The 15,673-nt window shown below is 40.2% G+C and overlaps 1 protein-coding gene and 1 pseudogene across 1 annotated transcript in view; one reads left to right on the forward strand and one right to left on the reverse strand.

The window, feature by feature from the left end:
• UBE2G1 (ubiquitin conjugating enzyme E2 G1) overlaps positions 1-15,673 on the forward strand; it is a 139,256-nt gene that overhangs the window by 96,651 nt on the left and 26,932 nt on the right. The window contains exon 4 of the mRNA XM_064377997.1: positions 4,572-4,674. Coding sequence (XP_064234067.1) covers positions 4,572-4,674 — 103 coding nt within the window. The remainder of the gene's footprint in view (positions 1-4,571; positions 4,675-15,673) is intronic.
• LOC105714447 (major facilitator superfamily domain-containing protein 1-like) lies at positions 9,456-10,869 on the reverse strand (annotated as a pseudogene).

Raw genomic sequence — 15,673 nt, forward strand, 5'->3', positions numbered from 1 at the left:
GCATTGGAATTTTTTATTTTTTAAAATTTATTATTATTTTCTTGCTCACACTGGTTTTAAAATTTTTTCATCACATCATTACATCGCCGCCCTCCCATATCCATTAAGTAATGATGCCCCATTTCTCCCTCCCCTCATTATCCAATCTGCTTTCTGTCTGTCTGGATTTGCCTATTCTGGATATATCATATAAAATAAGTCACATGATGTGTGACCTTATGTGTCTGGCTTCTTTAACTTAGCCTGATGTTATTGAGCTTCATATATTGGTACTTCATTTCTTTTTATGGCAGAATAATATTTCACTGTATGTATATACTGCAGTTTATTCATTTGTTGATGGACATTTTGAGTTTCCACCTTTTGATTATTACAGCTAATGCTGCCACAAACATTCATGTACAACTTTCTGTGTGGACAGATGTTAGGTATATACTCAGTAATAGAATTGCTGGGCCATATGGTAACTCTGCTTAACTGTTTTATATATCATTTTCCTTTTTTAAAAAAAATACTTATTTTTTAAACTGAGACAGGATCTGGCTCTGTTGCCCAGGCTGGATGCCCCGTTGTCATCTCAGGTCACTGCAACCTCCGCCTCCTAGGCTCAGGCCATTTTCCCACCTCAGTCTCTCGAGTAGCTAGGACTTCAGGTGTATGCCATCATGCCTGGCTAGTTTTTGTATTTGTTTATTTATTTATTTATTTATTTATTTATTTTTTGGTAGAGACAAGATTTTGCCATGTTGTCCAGCCTGGTATCAACCTCCTGGCTCAAATGATCTGCCTACCGCAGCCTCCCAAAGTGTTGGGAGTGAGCCACTATGCCCAGCTCATATGTCATTTTTGACTTACTACTTTCAGCCCCACTACTGTAACATCACTAAGTTAGGTTGATTGATTCTATCTTCTAAATACCCTTTTTCTTCATTGTTTCTACTGCTGTATACTTGATGTACGCTCTTCAGGATTACTTTAATCATTTGCTTTTTGTTTGTCCTCATCGTGCCTTATGTATATAATCTTCTACATACTGCAAGATTGGTTTTTGCAAATGTAAATCTCATGAGGTCACCCCATTGTTTAAAAGAAAAAAAACAGAACCACCCTTCAAAGGCTTATCATTGCCCTCTGGATAAAGTCCAAGCATGCAGGGCTTACAAAGGCCCTTTGCTGTCCAGCTTTTGACATTCTGTTTAGTTTCAGCTGCTCCCCTGCCCCCTGCCATTCCAGTCATACACTGATTGCCCTACTTCAAGTTTTTGTATGTGCTCCTCTATCTAGAAGTTTAGATTCTAAACCTTGCATTCCCTCACCCAGATCCTTTATTTTTTTCCTTTTTAGAAGGCCTTTCTTACTCTTCATGGCTAAGTTATGTGCCCTTCTATTTTGTGTGCCCCCAAATTCTTGTCCTGTTGTTGGAGCACATTGTAATTGCCTGTTTACTTCTCTGGGAATCAGGAGCTGCTGTTAGTCACATGTCAGAAGATACAGACAGACTGAAAGTACAATCAGTAGGAATTTAGCAGAAGTCAAAAGATTATTTGATAAATTATTTAGGGAAGACTTCATGGGAGCGGGCTAGTATAGATATGGACCTTGAAGGAAGCATTCATGAAGGTATGGTAAGGTTCTCTCACTTTAGGTGGATTAAGCCTGTTAAATATTCATGCATGTAGACCTAGGAAGTTTCATGCTGGGGGCAGAAGCTGTGACAAAAGTGAGGTGTTGGACATTCTTCATCATGGCTTTTGTATTACTTACATGGAACAAGCAAAGGACACAATCATGCTGGTGGAAGAAGTGCATGGAGGGAATGGGCAAAAGATTTTAAGAACTTGGGGATTTTGACAAGAATAAGAAGCAATGATATACTTTATGGAAAATGTAATGAATTTTTCAAGGATAATTTTGACCATATATACTAATTTCAGAGCTTACCTATGTTTATAAACCCTGGACTTCCGGTGGAAAATGCAACTAGGTAATTTCTGGGTATATTATAGAATCTTCCACAAAACTCCTATGTACAGTGTTGTAGAAAGTGGTCCGAGTAATGTAGTGTGTTTATCTAGAAAAAGGTTGGAAATGAGATAACTCAGGTAGAAAATAACTGCTCACAGTGCATTTGTGTGTGTTCCAGTCCATCGCTCAGTTGACAGTAAAGTGGGATTTCCTGTTTTTTATGAGAATGTCTGCAGCATAGTTGGCGCTCAGTACACATATGCGTGCATAAACGAAATAACGATAATGCTATTCCCACGTTAATGTGTTTGTACTTTCAGCATCTTAAAAAGTATGTTAGATTAGCCACTTTAAAGTAAAAATACCTTTATTGTGTTTTGTAATACAGCACTGATTTCAGCTATTTATAAAGATCTAGTTTGCCTGTTACCCAAAAATACTAGGCTTATAAAAATCTCCCCTCAAATTTCAAGAAAAGAAGCATTTCATGTTTAAACATAAATTTTTTATTTTTGTTTTTGAGATGGAGTCTCACAGTATCACCCAGGCTGGAGTACAGTGACGTGGTCTCGGCTCACTGCATCGTCTGCCTCTGGGTTCAAGTGATTCTCCTGCCTCAGCTTCCTGAGTAGCTGGGATTACAGGTGTGCACCCCCATGCCTGGCCAATTTTTGTATTTTTAGTAAAGACAGGGTTTCACCACATTGGCCAGGCTGGTCTTGAACTCCTGACCTCTGCCTCCTGAAAGTGTTGAGATTACAGGTGTGAGGCACCATGTCTGGCCTAAACATAAATTTTCACTATTGGCTTTCTCATGTTTTGCTGGCATGTTGTTGAAATAATACCATCTCTGATTGCCCAAAAAATTAATATCTCCTCAGAAAAAAAAATAGGCTGAGTGCAGTGGCTCAACGTCTGTAATCCCAGCACTTTGGGAGGCTGAGACAGGCAGATCACCTGAGGTTAGGAGTTCGAGACCAGCCTGACCAACATGGTGAAACCCTGTCTTTAAAAAAAAAATTTAGTACCTCCTTAGTGACCTACACATTGGTTCAATCCTTTGTAGCACTGTGAGTTGTATTATACTGACTTTCATCATTAGACAAAGCTGCTTGAGGATGATGGCAGGTAGTACATGAGAATTACCTGTTGAGATTCCCAGCAAGTCCTTTTCAAACCACTCTCTTGTGTGTTCTTTGTCCCCACTTTCCAATTTGAGCCAATGAGTACTCAGTTCCCCTGACAGGTAAAACATTTGATAACCTTGTGGGTGACTGATATTTGAATTCACTGTTGTGATTGTTATTGTGTTGGTTCCTGTGGTGTATACATATGTCAGTACTTACTAAATTTTTTTTTTCAGTGGGCGGGGAGATGGAGTCTTGCTTTGTCACCTAGGCTAGAGTGCAGTGGTGTGATCTCGGCTCACTGCAACTTTTGCCTCCCAGGTTCAAGCAATTCTCTTGCCTCAGCCTCCTGAGTAACTGGGAGGCTGAGGCAAGAGGTGCACGGCACCATGCCCAGCTAATTTTTGTATTTTCAGTAGAGACAGGGTTTCAACATGTTGGCCAGGCTGGTCTTGAACTCCTGACCTGAAGTGATCCACCTGCTTTGGCCTCCCAAAGTGCTGAAATTACAGGTGTGAGCCACCACACCCAGCCAAATTGTGTAATTTAAGTATGTGCAGTCACTGAATGTCAGTTATACCTCATTAAAGCTGCTTAAACGTTCCTCACATGATCTGCTCACCATCGGTAGGCCAGTACTTTATTAATCCTGGTGTCTCTGGAAACCTTTCGGGCTCTGTACCCCTCCTCACCTGCTCCTTAAGGTCCATGTCTTGGCCTGTGTGCCCCCACCTCGCTAGTTCCTCGCCTCTCTTGTTTCCCACTCTGTCAACCTTTCTCCATGCCATAGCACTCTCTTTAGAAGAGAACAACCTCACGATGCTCCAGCCATTCCTGTATACTCCAGCTGTTACTCTTAAGCTGCTCCTGTGTCCTAGGAGCTGTGACTCTCAGAGGGTCAACATGTACAGGCAAGACATATGGGGCCTCTGCTCTCCTTGTGCTCAAAGATGAATGGGCACACAGGAGCACCAACTGTAGAAGCAGGCCCCCAAGACTACAGGGACATGTCAGATAGGTATACAAGTGGTAGTATAAATGAAAGTTATTAAACTCAGTACATTCCAATGAAAAGGTATGATTAGATACTCTGTTGAAGTTTCTGAAAGTATGCCCTAAAGACAGCAGCATAAGGATTGCCAACTTGATTTGATTTTGGGGACTCCCTCTTAATGAGAATCTCTGGGGGATGGGCCTGGATATCTGCATTTTAACAAGGTTTCTTAGAAGACCACTGTAGGGCCGCCTAGAATGACAAGAGACTGGCTGGACACCAGTAGAAGCTGATCTTCTGGTTAGTTTGCTTTACCCAGGGCTTCCTAACAGTATAGACATGAAAATGCTTTGGCCATCAAGCAGCATTTTGCCTGGCAAGGTGTATGCATTTAATGGTTTACTTGAATATGTATGTTCAAGTTCTGTAATTTGGATGAAAATTGTGTGCTTAAATGTATTAAATAAACTTTTCTTTTTCCACAGAACTCAACAAAAATCCAGTGGAAGGCTTTTCTGCAGGTTTAATAGATGACAATGATCTCTACCGATGGGAAGTCCTTATTATTGGCCCTCCAGATACACTTTAGTAAGTATAAAGAAACTGACATCTTCAAAATGGAGCCCTTTTAATTCATTGAATTCAAAACTATTTTGGCAAACTGAAACGAAATTATTTTTTAAGGAGCAAGAGAAATGGCTCTGTTCAGTATCCTTTGTACTGAAATTGATCATTGAAGGGTTTTTGTGTTCTGCTTGAAGCTCTAATGTCTAAGATCTGTTGCTATTAAAAGTAATAGTTTCAGACCAGGCGCAGTGACTCACGGCTGCAACCCCAGCACTTTAGGAGACTGAGGCAGGCAGATCACCTGAGAGGTCAGGAGTTTGAGACGAGCCTGGCCAACATGGCGAAACCCTGTCTCTACTAAAAATATTAAAATTAGCGAGGCATGGTGACACACCTGTAGTCCCAGCTACTCAGGAGGCCGAGGCAGGAGAATCGCTTGAACTCAGGACGCAGGAGAATTATGTGTCTTTTGGATGTTTTGATAGAGAATGTATTATACACATCAATGTTTTAAGAAGGCTAAGGAGAATTTTTAAGATTGATTATTTTTGTGGTTCTCTAATTGGGTCCCTGGTTAGAATCTAGGTGTTCTTATCCTAAACTAAACTAATGGTCACTTTCTCCTAATTTATTGAAAGTTATTTTTAGACTGTATGATAATCTATTGATTGACTATTAGTTGTTAAACCAGTGACTTAAGGATAGACAACAATGTAGTGGTATTGAAGAACAGTAGAAGAAGAGAGGTAGAATTTTGAAAATATTTTGTGTAGTACAGTTCTAGATACAAAGACCACAGTCTTATTTTCCACTCTGAGTGTTTGCAGACTAACTTAAATTTACTAACATGTATTGTTTTGTAAGATGCATCAAGACTTGCTTACATTGGTGACTGGTACAAGTTTCTGTGTTTTTTATAGCAGTTGAGGTATTGGGGGAAAAAATGAAATGGACTTCTCAAAGCCATACAACTGAGTGACAGGGACAGATCTAGATCTGAGTTTCTTCAAGTCTGGACTAGACTTCCTCACTCAGCCTTGATCTCAGTGGTGCTAAGTGGATAAGGATTTGGACGCGTCAAACATTTTATTGGTGATGGTCAAGTAGTTGTTTTTAGGTTTTCTAAGTTTGTAGCTCTTTTCCTCCACAGAAAACAGCTGATGGAAAAGAAGATTTGGAGCTATTTCTATGCCAGGCCAGGCTGATACATACAGAGTTGAACCGTACTGTGGACATTGGTGTTTGTGATAACTGTTGCCAGTCAGAATTTTTGCAGTTGTGTTTCCTGATGGTAGTTTGCATCGATAAGTTTTACAAACTGAGATAACTAAATTTTGTCACCCCACATGATTAAGGTTTTTGACAGATAACAGTATCCATTGAAGACCATCTTGTGTTTCCTTGTAACCTTACTGTTATTTGAAAGCAAAATTCTTGACAATTTTTTCACCAAAAGATGTTTGATGCAGCCAAATCCTTACCACTTATCACACCTGGGATGTGAGTGAGCCCCGTGAAGACACAGCAGCATTTCAGTGACAGAATCTTATTGCCCTTGTATTATGTATATGAAAACAAGAAAAACTCTGCTAAACAGATGTCTGTACGGGGCATTGGTTAGGAATCCAGATTGGAACTCAATTCTAAGGGCCTCATTGAATTTCTTTTTTTTTTTTTTGAGATGGAGTCTCACTCTGTCTCTCAGTCTGGGGTGCAGTGGCATGATCTTGGCTCACTGCAACCTCTGCCCCCCAGATTCAAGTGATTCTCCTGCTTTAGCCTCCCAAGTAGCTGGGATTACAGGTTCCCACCACCATGCCTGGCTAATTTTTGTATTTTTAGTAGAGACAGCGTTTTACCATGTTGACCAGGTTGATCTCGAACTCCTGACCTCTCAGGATTAGATATACAAATATTTAGCATTGTGTTACAATTGCTTGCAGTATATAGTATAGTAAAATGCTGTACAGGTTTATAGCCTAGGAGCAATAGGCCATATCATAAAGCCCAGGTGTGTAAGTAGGCCATATCTTACAGGCTTGTGTATGTTCACCCTGTGATGTACAAAATCGCCCCAGGGTCTTTCTCAGATCATAATCCTATTGTAAAGCCTCACATAACTGACTGTTGTATACCTCCAGCTCCACCGAAGAGAACCACTTTTGTTTTCACTAATAAAAACCCATTTCTGGTGTTTGGTATACATTTTTAAAAGTATTGGCTGTTGAATTGAGACATGAATCACCGCAGTATTTCTGGCAGCTCCTCTGGAGTGTGTACATGCTGCCGAGAAAACTGATGGTCACTTCTGGACCATGCCTTCCTGAGATCAGTAGCCTTTGCGCAGGAGAAGGAGAGCATGCTCCTAGGGCAGGACCTGAGGAAGGCATAGGAAGGCGCAGGGTAAAGAAGAAAGGCTTGTGAGAAAGGCCTTTTCAAATACTGCCAACAATCAAGTACTTCATAGAATGCCTAGAAAGTATGTGTTGTCTTAACAGGAAGTAGTGATGTTCTTGTTATTTCAGTGGAATGGAGAGAGGAGAGGCCATCTTGGAACTGACTGAAGTGCACTGTTGGGAGTGGATATACAGACCTTACGTATAAATAACTGCCTGTGAAGGGAAAGAGAGGCTTGGAATGGGGATGTGTGTTATAGGATTGAAAATAAATTAGTGTAGGCTCAGATGGTACCCAAACCTAAGTGATTAATTCACGGCTGTATAATTAGATAACAGAAGTAATACTGTACCAGAGTTCTGTAAAAGCTCGTGTGATTATCTCGCTATGCCATCATTAGCCCTCATTTAGTCAGTAGACGGCACACCACAGTCTTTTCAGTCTATGTAACTGCAGGCTACTACATCGAAGGGTTACTTCAGGACTCCTATAGTTACCTCAAGTCTTAATTCAGTCATACTCATCTTTTTATTTTCATTAATGAGTCTTTTCCTTACAGTAGTCTTTAAGGTCTTTCTATGATTTGTACATTCTGAAACTGGTGTGGTATACCTGTTATTTTCAGACTGATTATCAAGCAGTATGGATAGCCACTCATATCCACAGAAATTAAAATTTCAGATAGAAGTGACACTAGGTTTGTAAGAAAGTTTAGGCTGGGCACAGTGGCTCACCTGTATAATCCCAGCACTTTGGGAGGCCAAGGGCGGATTGCTTGAGCTCAGAAAGTTCAAGACCAGCTTGGACAATATGGCGAAACCCTGTCTCTACAAAATAAATAAATAAATAAATCAGCCATGTTGACACATGCCTGCAGTCAGAAGGCTGAGGTGGGAGGATCACTTGAGCCTAGGAGGTGAAGGCTGCAGTGAGTCAAGATCACGCTCTGCACTCCAGCTTGGGCAACAGAGCTAGACCCTGTCTTAAACAAATAAACAGAAAACCCCAGAAAGTTTAAGAAACCTGGATATCACTGGATGATTATAACATTTTATAAATTTGTATTAATGAATGGTGACTGTCTAACTTCTTTTATGTCTCTTTTCCTTTCATCACCAGTGGCTGGTCTGTTCAAGGAGTATGCTTTATTTATTTTGTTTTTAACCACTGGCAATGGTGTGAAGAATTTGGAGAATCTTAAGATTATGTATTTTGTAGTACTGCCTTACCTTGGGTGGATATAGAAAACGAAGAGCCAGTTAACCAAAACTCTGAATTACATTCTTTTACAGTTGCAAAATTCCATTCCTGTTACAAAATTATTTTGCAGTCCTGTGTAAGACGTAGAGACAGAAGCCATCTGTTCTGTAATGAAATTCTGGAGGGAATGAACCTAGTGCCTACACTGCTTAGAAATGGAATGATCAATGGTAAAGCCATACCATTTATCATGTGGCGTTGAAGAATGTGGACTTTGGGGGACTGCCTTGGTTAGCTCCCTAACTCTTCCACTCTTCTTAGTTGAGTGACTTTGAACAATTACTTCAATTTGGTCTTAGCAGTTTTATTTCTAGGGTAAACACCCTGTGCTTAGGAAATGTTCCAAATGCTCAATGTTCTATTGCTTATCATAACAAAAAAATAAATAAATAAACAAACAAATATCTTATTTTTTCCCCTTTTGTGGTTTTGTTACTTATCTTTGTAAACAGTCAATTATAATTTGAAGGACACTTTGTAGTAATTAATTAGACTATTTGAAAAACTGTACCAAAAATTTGTACTATGGTATTGTGTCCCTAAGTGATTAGGGTCCTTAGTAACAGAAATAAATTCAAAAGGGTCACTGCTCAGCAGTCCACATTATTACAGAGTAGAGCACAAGCTACTGGTTGTGAATAGAAAGAGCCTTCATAAAAATATTGTCAGTTATTTTCTAGCATTATGTCCTACCACGAAAGAGAATGTCTGTGGCAATGCCATTGTTTTTTTCTGCTGTAAAGAAAAGGCTGTATCCCTAAGATACACACTTAATGAAGATGATTGCAACAGAAGCTCCAATATTTTTCTTTTTTTTTACCGTTCTTTCTGAAGTTTATCTGGATGTTCCAGAGCAATTTTCTAAACCTTTCATTGTTAATTGGCCTATTAAAAATAGAATTCTTCAGCAACATACAAAGAAAAGACACAGGCTAAAATAGTCCACACAAATACACTTTGAAATAGGTATATTTGGATATAAATATAACTTGCCATTCCATTATTTTTTCTAATGTCTATAAAGTTTTTAAATGGAGGATTTCAAACCAATGTATGCAAAGCCATTCTCATGACACAGTCACTTCAACTTTTTTTTAAATTTATTTTTACTCTTTTTTTCATAACATTCTTCGAATCTAATCTTATTAAGTATAGGAAAATTTTATTTCTTACCCTTGTCTTGTGGAATAATTTAGGTTCTGACTCTGGGCATGATTCACAAAATGAGTAAGACCACATATAAAAATGACATAGAAACACAGGCAATGAAGAAAACTTCTAAAGACAAATATCCCTGCATATGCAGTATCATGCCAGCAGTGACGGAAAAGATGGCCAACCCAAGATTCTGAATGAACTGCGTGAAGCCACATGCAGTTCCCAACTGATGTTCAGGAACTACAGACGCCACTGCTGGCCATAATGCACAGGCAGACAATGAATAGAAGATTCCCAGAAGACACACAAGCAGCCCCCAGGGTTCCACATTGTAAAGGCTAGCACCATGTGGGACACAAGAGTGGCTGCTACCACACACAGAATCCAGATGGTGTCCTTCCCTGTTTCATCTACCAGGAGCCCAAATACTTTGACATGGCAGCTGATAGGACATATACAACACTGTTAATTGCACTTGATTCCTGGGTAGAAAATTCAAATTTCTCTGTAAAGAAAACTTTCCCAAGTCCAGTAAAGGGAACTTGGCAACACAATAGCAGACACAGATGATAAATATGAGCCCCAGGACTAAGGAGAAATCCTTTACATCAGTTAATTTAAAAATTTCACCTGTTTTTTTTTGTTGTTGTTGTTCTTTATGAAGGATTCTCTTTGCTCTGTGATCTAAGTAAGCAAGAGCCAAGGAAGGCAGAGATTAGTGAAAGAATATATGTTACACTCCCAGTCCTAAGCGTGACCCCAAGGGTTTTGTGGCCAGCAGACCCCAAAGAAGCTTCAGTGTTAGAATACAGGCAGCTCATGAAGTCATGTTACTGTACTTCCAATTCTAGCCATGCTAAATTGTTGGAGTCCAAACACCAGGTTTAATTCCTTGTCTTTAAACCAGCTCACGGCATATGTATTCTGGGCAGCTGCTAAGCACTCCTCACCAATCCCAAATACAAACCATTGAAATTCCATCAGCCAAAAACCATTAGGTATTCCATCCAGAACAAAAACAACCTGTCCAGTGCAAATAAAGCAGCTAAAAATAATTGTATCCCATCATATTCCAAATACTCAGCCGTTTTTTTTTTTTTTTTAAGCCACCAAAGAAATACAAAACTACATTGGGCCAAGAATATCAGGCATATAGCAGCATGAATTTCACGGTATTCACCTGCATATCCTGTTTATCCTGAGTCTGAAGGACAGCAGGATTATCATAGCAAAAATAGCTGCCACAGCCAACGAAGCACATCAATAACAGAATCCGAAGTTGTCGTCAGGTGACTGGAGGCCCCAGAGGGCCAGCATCGCCCAAGCTTTCTCATCCTTCTCCTCCATTGTGCCCGTGGGAGACCGAGAGGCCCAAGGGGTGACAACTCCAGGACCCAGCAGAAAGCAGCACCTGCAGAGCACAGCCAAGGCAGTGATCACCTGACTCCAAATATAAGAATAAAAGATAGTGAACTGGGGCAGATAAAATGAATGGACAAGAGACAGGTGCAACAGGAATATGGATTAATAGATTAATGTTGACCACATTTCAGACGGCAGCATACAGTACATCATTTAAATAAAATAAATATGGCAGAATGGTATAGGATTTGATCCTTGAAAGATTTTTTGTAATTTAACACAAAAACAGTAAGGGAGGCCTCATGGAAGAAACTTGAACTAGGCCTGGGTTTTTCAACTCTTTCAAATGTGAAACTGCTGGCTACATACCTCTTTTTTCATTTTTGAGACGGAGTCTCATTCTGTCCCCCAGGCTGGAGTGCAGTGGTGCAATCTCAGCTCACTGCAACCTCTGCCACCTGGGTTCAAGCAATTCTGCCTCAGCCTCCCAAGTAGCTGGGAATGCAGGCACCTACCACCACATCCAGCTAATTTTTGTAGTTTTTAGTAGAGCCGGGGCTTCACCATCTTGGCCAGGCTGGTCTCGAACTCCTGACCTCCACCTGCGTAAGCCTCCCAAAGTGCTGGGATTACAGGCATGAGCCACCGTGCCTAGCCTCCATATCTCTTTTTAATATCATGGTAGTAATTGTACTACAGTATCTGTGATGAAGATAATAGGTAATTAAAGGGAAGATATTTTGAATTCATCGATGGTTTCTTTTTTTTTTCTTTTTGAGATGGAGTCTCGCTTTGTGGCCCAGGCTAGAGTGGCAGTGGTGTGATCTTGGCTTATTGCAACCTCTGCCTCCCAGGCTTAAGCCATTCTCCTGCTTCAGCTTCCTGAGTAGATTGCCTGGCTAACTTTTACATTTTTAGTAAAGTCGAGGTTTCACCATGTTGGTCTGGTTGTTCTCAAATTCCTGACCTCAAGGGATCTGCCCACCTTAGCCTCCCAATGTGCTGTGAATACAGGTGTGAGCCACCATGCCCAGCCACAATCACATCCTTTTATATTTGAAAAATAGTGAATGTGTGACATGTTAATGTTTAGTCTACGGTGTTGTTGTACTCTCTGGGTTTTGGGGTTCCTCTTTGCTAACTTGGCTGATTGGCAGAAGTTTGCATGCATAAGTTGAGTACTGTTGAGTTAAGCATTAAAGAAAAATCAGGGCCGGGCACGGCGGCTCACACCTGTAATCCCAGCACTTTGGGAGGCCGAGGCGGGTGGATCACGAGGTCAAGAGATTGAGACCATCGTGGTCAACATGGTGAAACCTCGTCTCTACTAAAAATACAAAAATTAGCTGGGCGTGGTGGCGCGCGCCTGTAGTCCCAGCTACTTGGGAGGCTGAGGCAGGAGAATTGCTTGAACCCAGGAGGCGGAGGTTGTGGTGAGCCGAGATCGCGCCATTGCACTCCAGTCTGGGTAACAACAGCGAAACTCCACCTTAAAAAAATAGAAAAGAAAAAGAAAAAGCAAGTAGAATTTCCACAGATAAAATAGAAGAAGGCGGTCCACAGATAGGAGAAAAACTATCAGAAATTAGCATGGTTGCTTCAGAATGGGAGAGGGCATTTTCAAGTAGAGTGAAAATCGTGTGCTTTATATCTTTAGGGCTACCCTCTTAGGTGAATTTGGTTGACATTTTAGAAATTGAAAACAATTTAGAAGGTCTAAGGCAGTTTTTCATGATGAGGATTCCAGTCAGCTATTATTAAGCTTTTGAGTGAATCTAACCAACCAAGAGTAAGTGACATGGGAAAGTTGACTTAATGTTGTCAAGGAATCAAGTGGTAAGTGGCTGCCAGTGGGATCAAGTGCAGGGGCTTTGTGGCACTGGCTTTCAGGTCCTTTTACATAGCCTCTCTTTTTTTTTTTTTTTTTTGAGACAAAGTCTCACTCTATTGCCCAGGCTGGAGTGCAGTGGCACAATCTTGGCTCACTGCAACCTCCACCTCCCAGGTTCAAACAGTTCTACCTCAGCCTCCCAAGCAGCTGGGACTACAGGTGTGTGCCACCACGTTTTGCTGTTTTCTGTGTTTACGGCTTTCAAACCCATAATTAGAAATACTTTACATCATGACCCAGTGCATACTTATGTGTATGTAGATGAGTGAATAAAACACATGTAGATTATATAAGTGAAACCACTTGTGATAATAAACTCTCATGTTTTCTATTTTTGTTAACAAAAAAACTTTGCTAGTGACCCATTAAATTGCTTTTGCAGCCCTGTTTGTAAAAGGAGTCCATATAATCAGTATAGCCTAACACCCATGTAGGCACTAACTCACACAGAGTAACAGGATGAGAAGATAAAGACTTAACTCTTATTCGTGTAATCCACTCTTCACAGCAGCTGTTCCAGCTTCTCTTCCCTCAAGTCTTCATGTTTTCCCTTCAATAGATAACCTCCTAAATTATGGAAAGGAAGGCCCTAAGGTGGGCTAACATTTCTTAATTTTTCATTTCTTCTGAATATCTCTTTTAAAAATTTTGATTTGTATAGTTTCCCCATCTAGTTACTATCTTCAACTGTTAAGCTTTTGGTATAAATTGTCCCGTTTATTATGCTTAAGTACTTTACTACCCTATTCGTTAATCCTTTACAGTCTTTTTTCTATTCCTTTTTACTAAAAATATTGGATTATCAAGGTCACTGACTTTTCATACTCTGAGTCCTGTGGCATTTCAGAAGTGTTATTCAGAAGTGTTTGGTATTAATGATCTGTCTCTTTTTTAAACTTAATCTGCACCTCCCCCATGTTCAGTAAAAACAGTAAAAATTCATACTTGCTTGTGGTGAACAGTTCAAGCTGTTTTAAAATGAGCAGATCAGAGAGGAAAAGATCTCATAACACTACACTGTTGTTCGTTAGCTATTGTTATATATTGATGTCCTGTTTCTGGACATTTTTCTGTGTGTATACAAACACTCCCCCACTTCCCTTTTCTTACCCCTTCCCTTCCCTTTCACCTCCCCTCATCTCTCCCCTGCCCCCTTTCTTTCTCCCTTTCCCTTTCCTTTCCGCTTCTGCTTCCCCTTCCCCTCCTTTCCCTTCCTTACCTCCTCCTCCTCCTCCTCTTTTTTTTTTTTTTTTTTTGAGAATGGGTCTCACTCTGTTTCCCAGGCTAGAGTGCTGTGCAGTGGCACAGTCACAGCTCTCTGAAGCTTCGACTTCCTGGGCTGAAGGGATCCTTCCCACCTCAGCCTCCTGAGTAGCTAGGATTACAGGCATGAGCCACCATGCCTAGCCTCCCAGTTTTTTCTTTTTCTTTTCTTTTTTTTTTTTTTGAGATGGAGTCTCATTCTGTCTCTAGGCTGGAGTACAGTGTCACGATCTCAGTTCACTGCAACCTCCGTCTCCTAGGTTCAAGCCATTCTTCTGCTTCTGCCTCCGAGTAACTGGGACTACAGGCTCGCACCACTATGCCCAGCTAATTTTAGTATTTTTAGTACAGATATGGGGTGTCACCATATTGGCCAGGATGGCCTCAGTCCCTTGAACTCTTGGTCTGCCCGCCTTGGCCTCCTAAAGTGCTGGGATTACAGGCGTGAGCCACTGCACCCGGCTCCCACTGTTTCTTTAAAGACAAATGAGATTATTTTAGAAATACCTGCTTTTAAAAAATTTAACAATAGATTCCTCATATTATTCCATGACAGTACTTAGTACTGATATTTTTCCTGGTGGATATTTTCCTTCTGCCACTAACATGGTAAGCTCCACAGTGCTCTCCGATGCTTTGTTCTCTCCTTTTATGTAGACCAATGGTTAGAGTAACTTGGTAAACAATATGCATTTGTTCAATGAATGAAAACCATTTAATGAGCTGAGAATTTCTTTTCTCACTGATCTGAAACAACCACAGTCATGACTGTAATGGTTGGACACATTGAACAGTAGAAGAATTCGAAATGGTATTGCAGTAAAGAAATTTAAAGAGATCATCTCAAGCAATTCCTAGATAAGAAGAAAAATAAATAAATAAAATAAATTTAAAAAAGATGTCATTGTACTAGAGGGGACCTGGTGGCTAGTTCAGATTTTAGTAAAAATCTTTAGAAAGATTTAGAAAGAGGTAATATATAAGCTGAGTACTGAATGATCATCAGAAGACAAAGGGAGAAAGGTATTTCCAGTATAGGCAACATTTAGTACAAAGGCCGAAAGACAGGAATTTAATGTTTTTGCCCAGTAAGGCTGACTTGACCTCTTTGGTTTTGATTAATGTATACAACTCACTGTATTATTCTTTTGACGATTCCTGAAGAATAATTGCTAATTAAATGTCAGTGATCTGGAAATGCGTTGTCTAAAATAGAGTCATAAGCCATCTTTCAGGTGACTGGTGGCTACATTGTTGGACAGCACAAATACAGAACATCTCCAGTGTTACAGTTCTGTTCCACAGTGGTGTTCTGGAAAGTCATTAAAATATAAACTCCTTGAGATTCTTTTCGCTGCTGTACCCCTAGAGTTTGACACATAAATGCTGAATAAATATTTGATAAATGATGAAATGAGTAAATGGACAGATGGAGGCAGTATATCTGTTCCTAGACAAGGAACAAACAATAAGCCTAAGATTTGAGATGAGAAAGGTGAGATATGTTTGAGGAACAGAAAGAAGACTGGCTAGAACAGAGAGGAATGATAGTTTGAAATCAGCATAGAGAAACTGGTGATGTTAAACCTTCTGAATTTTCTTTTAAGTGCATTGGAAAGTGATGGAAGGGTTTGTAGTATAGCGGTAATGTGATCTGATCTGAATGTCTTTTTAGCACATGATTTCTTC

Source organism: Aotus nancymaae, unplaced genomic scaffold (assembly GCF_030222135.1).
Source record: "Aotus nancymaae isolate 86718 unplaced genomic scaffold, 86718_ANA_hifiasm-v0.15.2.pri h1tg000018l, whole genome shotgun sequence".
In the NCBI taxonomy this organism is placed as follows: domain Eukaryota; kingdom Metazoa; phylum Chordata; class Mammalia; order Primates; family Aotidae; genus Aotus; species Aotus nancymaae.